A 9,060-nucleotide genomic window follows, 5' to 3' on the forward strand; every position below is an offset into this window, starting at 1 on the left:
GTATATTTTTAATACATACTTATATATTATTATTTTAATATATTATATATATGTTTTCTATAAATTTGAATTCATTTTTATAATTTTTATTTGAGCAACGACCCTCCTTAAATGCACATCATAAACAAGATATCACAAAGAACTATATTGAAAGATATCTCATAGAAATCATTTTGAAGATGACGTTTTAATGTCGATTTAAAGAAATTAATTAAACCTTCCTTCAAAATATATCTTTCAGATATCTTATATAAGAAATCTCTCAAATAAGACGATAATTTTAGACCTCTTATAACAGACATCTTAATATATTTATCTAATAGATATCTTTTTATCACTCAAAAAGTTATCTTTAAAGAGATATCTTAAGGAGATCCTTCAGCCATCTTTTTACTGACAGAATCAAATATATAGTTTTTGCGCTTGTATTTCTTTTTATTAGCTTTTATGCACAAAATAATACCACGATAAGTTGCGGACCACATAGCAGAACATATTCATACTTAAAACATTCAGTTCAGAAGTCTAATACAAAAAGATATTGGTATTTGAAATTTTAAATTTGTAGTTCTAACTAAATTTGAAATTGGCTTTATAAAATTGCGAAATTATTTCATACAACAATGTATGCATAAAGACAAAACGAGGGACAGTCGTACATGATTGAGGTTAGTTAACCTCAATCATTTATAAACTGATATTTTTTATTTTTCTTCTATTTTTATATAAAGTCGACTGTCCCTGCTTTTGTCTTTGTGCGTACTACAATCGTGTGGAAGAATTTTGCAATTTTGTAAGACCAATTTCAAATTTAGTTAGAACTACGGATTTAAAATTTCAAATACCAATGTCTCTTTATTAGATATCTGAACTGAATGTTTTAAGTACGAAAATGTTCTACTATGCGGTCCGCAACTTAACCTGGTATTATTTTGCGCATAAAAGCTAATAAAAAGAATTACAAGCGCAAAAACTATATTTGACTGTGTCGGTAAAAAAGATGGCTGAAGGATCCTCTTAAAGCGATTTTAAAGCCTCTGGCGAACTCGATCAGTGTCAATAAGATCGGAGACGGAATTAAAAAGTCCATTATCGACATTTTTAATTGCAAGTTCTACTCGGTCCGAGGAATTTATAGCCAATCAACTTGTAACTTTTAAGAAAAAGCAGCAATTTTATTAGCTACACATTGCTCAGACCGAGATTTTGGATCGAGTTCTAGCATTGTCAACACCATGGCTTTACTGACAATTTGACAAATGTTTGGCAGCGACCTCTCTCGAAAAAGCCTGCAACTATTTTTACACGCCCTACTGCTCTTTTTCTCTTCTTCTAGATTTGGAATTCTGGACTTGCGTTTATTAGAAGTAATCTTTTTCCTAGGCTATTAATCTTAGTTCTAATTGCACGATATTGTTCTATATGTTGTCCCTAGAGTATACTGGTCTGATTTTGTATACAGGATGCTCCGCAACTTTTTGACCGCCGTTCACGGGATGGTATAAGGGACTAAGACAAACAGAAAAGTCCTCTACCATTTTGCACGTGGAGGAATAGTTATCGAGATATTGATATTCAAAAATCGCCGTATTAGCCCAACCTACTGGCAAATGTAAGCGCGCGGCGAGATGTATCCGTCCGCCTATTGGCCGCCGCTCGCGGCGGTGCACGGCGAGAAGTAAGGAGATTTATGAAAAAAATTGACCGCTGTGCGAGCGGTCGCGTATGTGGCGGATGGACAGTGGCGCGCCTCCCTTCTGGCCGCGCACCACCTCGAACTGCAGCCGATGGGCGGGCGGATCCCACCGCGCGCTTACATTTGTCAGAGGTTAGGCTAATACGGCAATTTTTGAACATCAATATCTCGATAACTATTCTGTTGGGCTTAGTTCCCTACTCTATCTTCCCGTGAACGGCGGTCAAAAAGTTGCGGAGAATCTTGTATATTTATTGTAGAAATCTTGTATTGAGCAAATATTGTCGTCAAGTAAACCAAAAATTTGCACAATTTTTAATTTTTATACAATATATTTTTTATATAAAGTCGACCAGCATAGTCTAAATTTTGCTGCGTACTTTAATTCTGTAAAAGAGTTTTGCATTACTATAAAGCCAATTAAAAGATATTACTTCTAACAAAGAATGTCGATAAAATAGAAAGCTTTAGGATCCCTTTTAAGGAGATCTTTCTGACATAAATGCTGTGCGGGCAATTACTTTAAATATCTCGTTTAAGCAAGAAAAAACGTTGGCTCGGCAAGTGTGACTGGCCACTTGAATATTAAAAATGACATGTTATTGTCAGATATAATCGTCGAAATAACATTAATGCTTTTAAACTAAACATCTTAAAATTTATGGCATCTTGTTTTCCCGACAAGAGAGAAAAATAAAGCCGGAGAAAAACAATAATTGCCGTTTCGTAATCTACAGCCACGTCAGAATCAGAATTCCAGAATATCAAGACTAATTAAAATCAATTTAATTTTCGTTAGAGGAAAGATCTGCATTTGCCCGCATTAAACAAACGATCACGGCGGTACGACGACGGCTTGTTCTGCTCGGCAGGATGTAGTTCTCTAGATTGCACAAAGTCATTGTCAAAGTTTTCCCGACTCCTACGCCGTATAAATGAAACGAGAAGCCAGGAATCGGAAGAGCTCGAGATGTATGCATTTGGGGGAGCATGGAAGATGTCGTCGACTTGTAAATAAGGGAAAGGGTGTGGGCGTGGGTCCGATACATATATTTACGAAGCACACTTTAATCGGACACGTTGTCCTCCGTTAAATACCGGCCGTCGTCTACCGAGTCGTGCATTTGAACGCGCCAACCGGCAATCGCGATTATAGTTTCGTCACGATATTCACTAACGTGAGTCAAACGCTGTCGAAAATACCGCCAAGTGATGATATTATCGCCGGGAGTGTGAAAGTGCAAAATGGATCATTGCCACGTATCACATTGAATCCGAGAACACGGACTCGTCATTTAAAATGCTTGAATTCTAATTGCAGTTGCTAATATTATTCTATACCTTTTCTGTCTTTCTTTCCACATGCCATTTTAATAGAAAAAAAAACTGAACTCTACAATCTGAAGTACATATTATAATTTTGTTAAGCACTTTGTCGTCTTTGATAACAGACATAAAATTAACAGAATGCTCAGTTGGGTCCCTTGTTACAATGTTAAATTATAAATTGATTCAAATTGGAGTCGAACCATTCACTAATTGTTAGCATCATTTGTTTTTCATGAATTGCAATCATAATTGAGTAGGTATGTAGTTGATTGTACGACTCGTGTAACAATAACCGAGTTTTTTCAATGCTCAATTTACTTTCATGTTATTTTTATGTTTATACCATTATTAGGAGTTAAAGTTACTTGTTTCATATAAATTATAAATATTGCTTATCCTCACTTAACATATTTTAGTATTTTAATAAACTTATTTATTTATTCGTCATGTAACGATGGGATTTTCCTTTCAACGACGTCCGCGTCGAGCATAATTGCTGGTTCGTTAAATTTTGCTAGACGCGATGAAATCACTTACCCGTCGGGATATGACACGAGTCCGGCGAAGTCGTCCATCGGACAACCAATAAACATTAGCACACCCATGCCGATCGCGTAAACGACCGCGGTGAAGGCGATCCAGGCTGCGACGAATCTGGCATTAGGCTTCGCCCTCAAGATAAACACGCCGCTAATTATGATACCCAATCCCATCACTAGGATCCCGCCAACGCCTGTACAAAAAAATCGCGCTCATTATACACGTATAATCGTTCGGAGCCATTCACCTGGCAGTTCGTGTTCTGCGTCACAATCAAGTCGTGGAAGCTCAAGGATATAGCGATAGTCACTTCATTAAAATAGACTTCGTTAATAAAAAAGAAAGAGGAAAAATTCGCGCGCTCGTCGGGTAAAAACAAAATTCTCTTTTTCCCAATATAACGTTAAGGGGATGCTAATATAATTCTGCACTTTTTGCACTTCTTGCTCCTAGAACTATCAATTCGTGAAAACATTTGTATAATACACAAATTATGTGGCTTTTGTGTACAGACAGGCAGTGTCCCACTATTGAGACTAAATCAGAGAACAGCGTGGTATCATTAAAGTTAAGTTTAGAAGCCTAACAAGAAATCTATTCACTCTCAAATAAGTTTAATATTTAAGTGAATAAATTTCTTTTTAGGCTTCTATACTTAATTTCAATGACACCACGCTGTTCTCTGATTTAGTCCGAATAGTGGAACTTTTGATCTGTACATACAAGCCTTATATAATTTGTGTATTACACAAATGTTTTTATGAATTGACCCCAAGGAAAATGAAAAGTCAAGATAATATCAATTTGATGTCATATTGACCAAATTTGTGTCATATTTTGGTCAATATGACATCAAATTAACGTCATCTTGATTTTTCATTTTTCCTTGGGACAGTTCTATAATAGATGCAAATAGTGCAATAGGTGCAGAGTCACTCCAGCATTCCTTTAAATAGCGTAAAATAGATTGTTACTTTATTGTGGAGTAAAAAAACAAAATTAACTATTCATTTTAATAAAAATAATACTATCATGATAAAAATATGTTCCGTGCCACGCTAGTCATGGCTAGGGGGCTTTCACAAAATGGTCAGATTAGAATGGACGCGATTCGAGAATCTTCTCTTCGAAAGGGATGTTACAAAATACTGTGCGGCCACGCGATAATTTGTGGCATCCCTGGTGGAAATGTTTTAACTGAAACATAGTGCAATTTTGCTGAAATGTAATTTGAAAATCTCTCTCGCAACTGACCCCGTTTCATTATCATCTCGTCAATATTTCAGTAAGAATTTATCAGAGATGATTTGCGTTAAAAAGTGACAGTTTTTAGTTAAATTCGATAAATTTAATATCTAATGTCACAATTTTTTAATTACTTTTCAACAATACTTTAATTTTCCCTACATTTCATAGTATTATGTTGAATTTTATAAGAAAAATTATAATTTATTTGAAGATACATTCAGTAATTTTTCAACTGAACTTTTAAGGGGATACTACAGTGATTCTGTACCTTTTATACTTTGTGCATCTAGAACTGTCCATTCATGGAATTATTTGTGTAATATACAAATTATAAGGCTTATGTGTACAGTTCAGAAGTGTTCCACTATTTGGACTACATCAGAGAACAGCGTGGTATCATTGAAGTTAAGTTTAGAAGTCTAACAAGAAATCTATTCACTAAATAAATTATAAGTTACCTAACCTATATAACCTATTTAAGTGAATAGATTTCTCTTTAGGCTTCTAAACGTATAGTTTCAATGATACCATGTTGTTCTTTGACTTAATCCGAATAGTGGGACACTTTCGATTTGTACGTATAAGCCTTATAATGTGTATACTACAGAAATGTTTTCATGAATTGACAGTTCTAGATGCAAATAGTGCAAAAGGTGCAGAGTCACTCCAGCATCCCCTTAAAAAGCGTCAAATATATTTGTTAGAAGAACTAACGGGTGCGTAAATAAAGATACGGATGGTATAAGGTCACTTGGATTTATTCTGTTGAAAACTCAAACACGTCCTTTCGTCGCCGTCGAGAATAAAGACTCCTACTGTAAGGGGAGAGGCCTCTCTCGAACTAAAAAACGGAAAATCGCCAGGCTTGACAATTCTCACGACCAAAATACTCTGCCACGCCACACTAGCGCCTCTACTCTTAATCTCAACAATATAATTGTTACTTTATTGTGGAGTGAAAAACAAAATTAACTATTGTTTTTAATAAAAATAACACTATCATAATAAAAATATGTTTCGTATAATAAAAGCGCAATATACAGTTTTGCAAGATTTGTATTCTTGAGCTTTTACTTTGTATCTTCTGAATGGAAAACATCAGGATGCCAATACTTCAAAAATCAAATATTTGCACACTGACAATGAGAAAAATTTCTATCGGATAAACCAATTAAGTATTATTTCCAATGGTTAATTTTTCCGATCAAATTCGTCCGATAAAATGCATTCACTGATGAAATTTTATCAAAAAACCAATTATGTTCTTCATCGGATGTACAATTTAATCGGATATTTAGTCGGAAATTTTTCTTAGTGCACATATTCGTAAAGCATATCTGCGAGATTCTAATAATTTTCCATCCACAGATGATTTGCGTTCTCTCGGTAAAAGGTATCAAAAAGTCAAAATAATAGTCATAAAAAATAAACTTATGTACGTTTCACTGAAAACGTTAAATATATCATTTTTACTTTCTTGAAATGATAACTTTTTTATATCGATTCGACTTTTAAATGACTTTTTGTTCCGCTTGGGTAACGTCACGCTGCAAGTCACACATTTTCTCAAGTCGTACGAGGCGCCAATGATAATGCCGGATTATTCAGTTTGATTCGGCCGACAGATCTTGTCGCAACTTCCTGCACGGCAAAGTGAGAGAATAATTTTTTCTCGCGAGCAAAACGACACGACCGTTCTGACGTTTACGTCAAATTATCCACTTTGCATCGTAATCGCGACGGACATCCGGCGGCGAAATCTTGCGACGTCTCCGCCCGCCCGATCTTTCGGAAACGACGCATCGCCGTTTACTCCGGACACGATTCATCTCTCACGGCGTGCATGTCATTAGTAATTATAATTGGGGGTACATTTCGGGGTTCCCGGGTCCCGCTCGCGTGTCCGCTCGCGATAATTACCTGAGATCATGTTCGCATGATGAGCTGGCAGGCGAAATTGGCTCTCGAGGTACTTCGGCAGGAAGGTATAGAGACCGGCGATCGGCAGGATGTGTAATACACTACTTGCGGTTCTGAACATCAGAATGTCGTTCTTCAACAGCCTCTTTACAGCGCTGGGAAAGTCTGCAACAGCAACGGTCAAGGTGTTAACGCGGGAATGCGCGCGTGTGAGTACAAGAATATATACAATTAATATCAGATCAGTCCGTGCGTCTTGATCTGCGCGTTCATTAAGGTTGTCATTGGCTTCCAACGCAAATGAGATCAACCCTGCCGGAAATAATTCTATGAAATTCTACAAAAAAATTTAATATAACTGCCAGAAACTAAGAAATTTTACGTAAATTTAAAAAGTGCTATAAAAATCAACATAAAAATACTAGAATTGAAACACATTTGTTAATTTTTGTAATATTCTACAAGTAAGTGTTTTAATTCTTTAAGATTTTGTTGTTTCTCAAATTTTGCAAACTAGTGAAGTTTCGTACAAATTTTTACAAAATTATACATTTTCGTGAAATACTACTTGCAATAACTTCTTGATTTGAGAACATTGTAATTTGTGGTGCTACTTCGTAGATTTTTTACAAAAAAATTTATAATTCGGTCAATTTTTTGTAGTTATTTATATAATTTTGTTCCACTAGAGAAGTTTAATAAATCTCTTCAAACCGACATTCAAATGTCATCTTAAAAATGATTTCTATAAGATATCTTTCAATAAAGCTCTTTATGATATCATGTTAATGATGTGTATTTAATGTTAATATGGGAAACCTGTCGAAGTTCCCACTAGAGGGACGCGCGGCGTAGCACTTTTTCGTATGAAAAAAAAAATCGCACGTGGTATTATAAATTGATACACCCGCATGAAAGTTTTTATCTTTCTTATGACGTTGAAGTGAGTTCTTTTACCATACGATCTCTTGTCTACACTCGTATGATTTTCCTTCATACCATTTTTGTCCTTTACATTGTTAAAAATTCCTTTTGGACCACTTGTTAAAAATTTCTCACCAAAGGCTTTGTGTTTGAAATATCTTAAAATATATGTCCTATTGACATCATAAACATGAACTCTTAAAGATGTCTAATTTGAGATGCAATATTGATATGTCAAGAAAGTTATCTTTTCGATGACTTTTAAAAGAAGTCTTTCATTTCTCTGCAAGTGGCGTACGAGAACTCTTTCTGACCTCACTATGTTGTTTTTCTGAAGATATTGTTGGATGTCCAAATCTTAAATGGGAAAACATTAAGAGATCTTTCTGTGCGGGTATAAATCTAATTCGATAATCTAACAGCGATAAATCAGTCGGCGTGCGTACACAAGGTATCAGCTAACGGACTTGCCAACAAAATCTGATTGAACAGCGCGTTCTTTCGAAATTTTCGAAAGTTAAGCGTGAGATGTGCCGCCACTAATTTACACGTTCCCTCGGCAGATGAGAGAAATGAAAGATCTCGGACCACCGTGCAGTTAATGTACAACGGGTATACGGGTCATCGACTCGAGGTGTTACACGTTTCACGGGCGAAGGTTGCGCAGGGCTTGGCGATAGTCCTAGTCGCGATCTGGCTCCGCAGATGCATCTCTCGCGGCGAGCGAGAGATGCACGCGTGGCCAAGCGGTTATCTCTTATTGGTCCCGGTCTCGCCTGATCTTTTCTGTTCCTTCGAGCCGTGCAGCAGCCGACACTCATCCTCTGCAAATCTGACAGAGTTGCCGGGTCTACCGATTCCGCCGTACATTTACGAGCTCGATTACGAGGGGCGAGCTAATTAGCCAGTAATCGAGTCTCTCCTCTCGCGTCCTTCTTCGAGAGGATGCGAGAGGATTCGAAGGTGGCCGAGGTGGGAAGAGGAAGGAGAAAGAAATCGCGTCACGAGGAAAGGAGAAAGGGGCTCTCCGTGTTGTACGAGTCTACGTTATAAGCGCCGTGCAATTCGCAGGCAACTTTAGCAATGACAACGACAACGACATTTACGTTTACTGGCAGTTTCACCGAAATCGATGTAATGTACCAGCGAAGATCGATGCGTCGCGTGGACTTTTGCTCTTCGCGGACGAAGGTGCGCGAACGAACATATATTGACCCATTGAACTCTAGGAGGCTGCAATCCGCCATTCTGGTTCCCCGACGATCAAGGAATGACATTATTGCGATTGAAATGCACAAAATCATTCTTGCGGCTCGGCAAACGCATTTATGCGCCCCTCGAATTGGTTTACTGACAGCTCTAACGAGAGAAACATTCACGATTGTTCTTTTTCCACTTTTAAT

At 36.9% G+C, this 9,060-nt stretch overlaps 1 protein-coding gene across 2 annotated transcripts in view; it reads right to left on the bottom strand.

Moving 5' to 3' along the window:
- The window catches only part of LOC105558967 (solute carrier organic anion transporter family member 3A1), a 148,497-nt gene that overhangs the window by 9,044 nt on the left and 130,393 nt on the right, over positions 1 to 9,060 (bottom strand). For both annotated transcript variants that reach the window (XM_012006946.1, XM_012006945.1), the window contains 2 exons: positions 6,734 to 6,898; positions 3,563 to 3,758 (listed from right to left, as the gene is read on the bottom strand). In XM_012006946.1, the coding sequence (XP_011862336.1) occupies positions 3,563 to 3,758; positions 6,734 to 6,898 (361 nt within the window). The remainder of the gene's footprint in view (positions 1 to 3,562; positions 3,759 to 6,733; positions 6,899 to 9,060) is intronic.

This window comes from Vollenhovia emeryi, unplaced genomic scaffold (genome assembly GCF_000949405.1).
Source record: "Vollenhovia emeryi isolate VEMERY1.0 unplaced genomic scaffold, V.emery_V1.0 DF939300.1, whole genome shotgun sequence".
Classification (NCBI taxonomy): Eukaryota; Metazoa; Arthropoda; class Insecta; order Hymenoptera; family Formicidae; genus Vollenhovia; species Vollenhovia emeryi.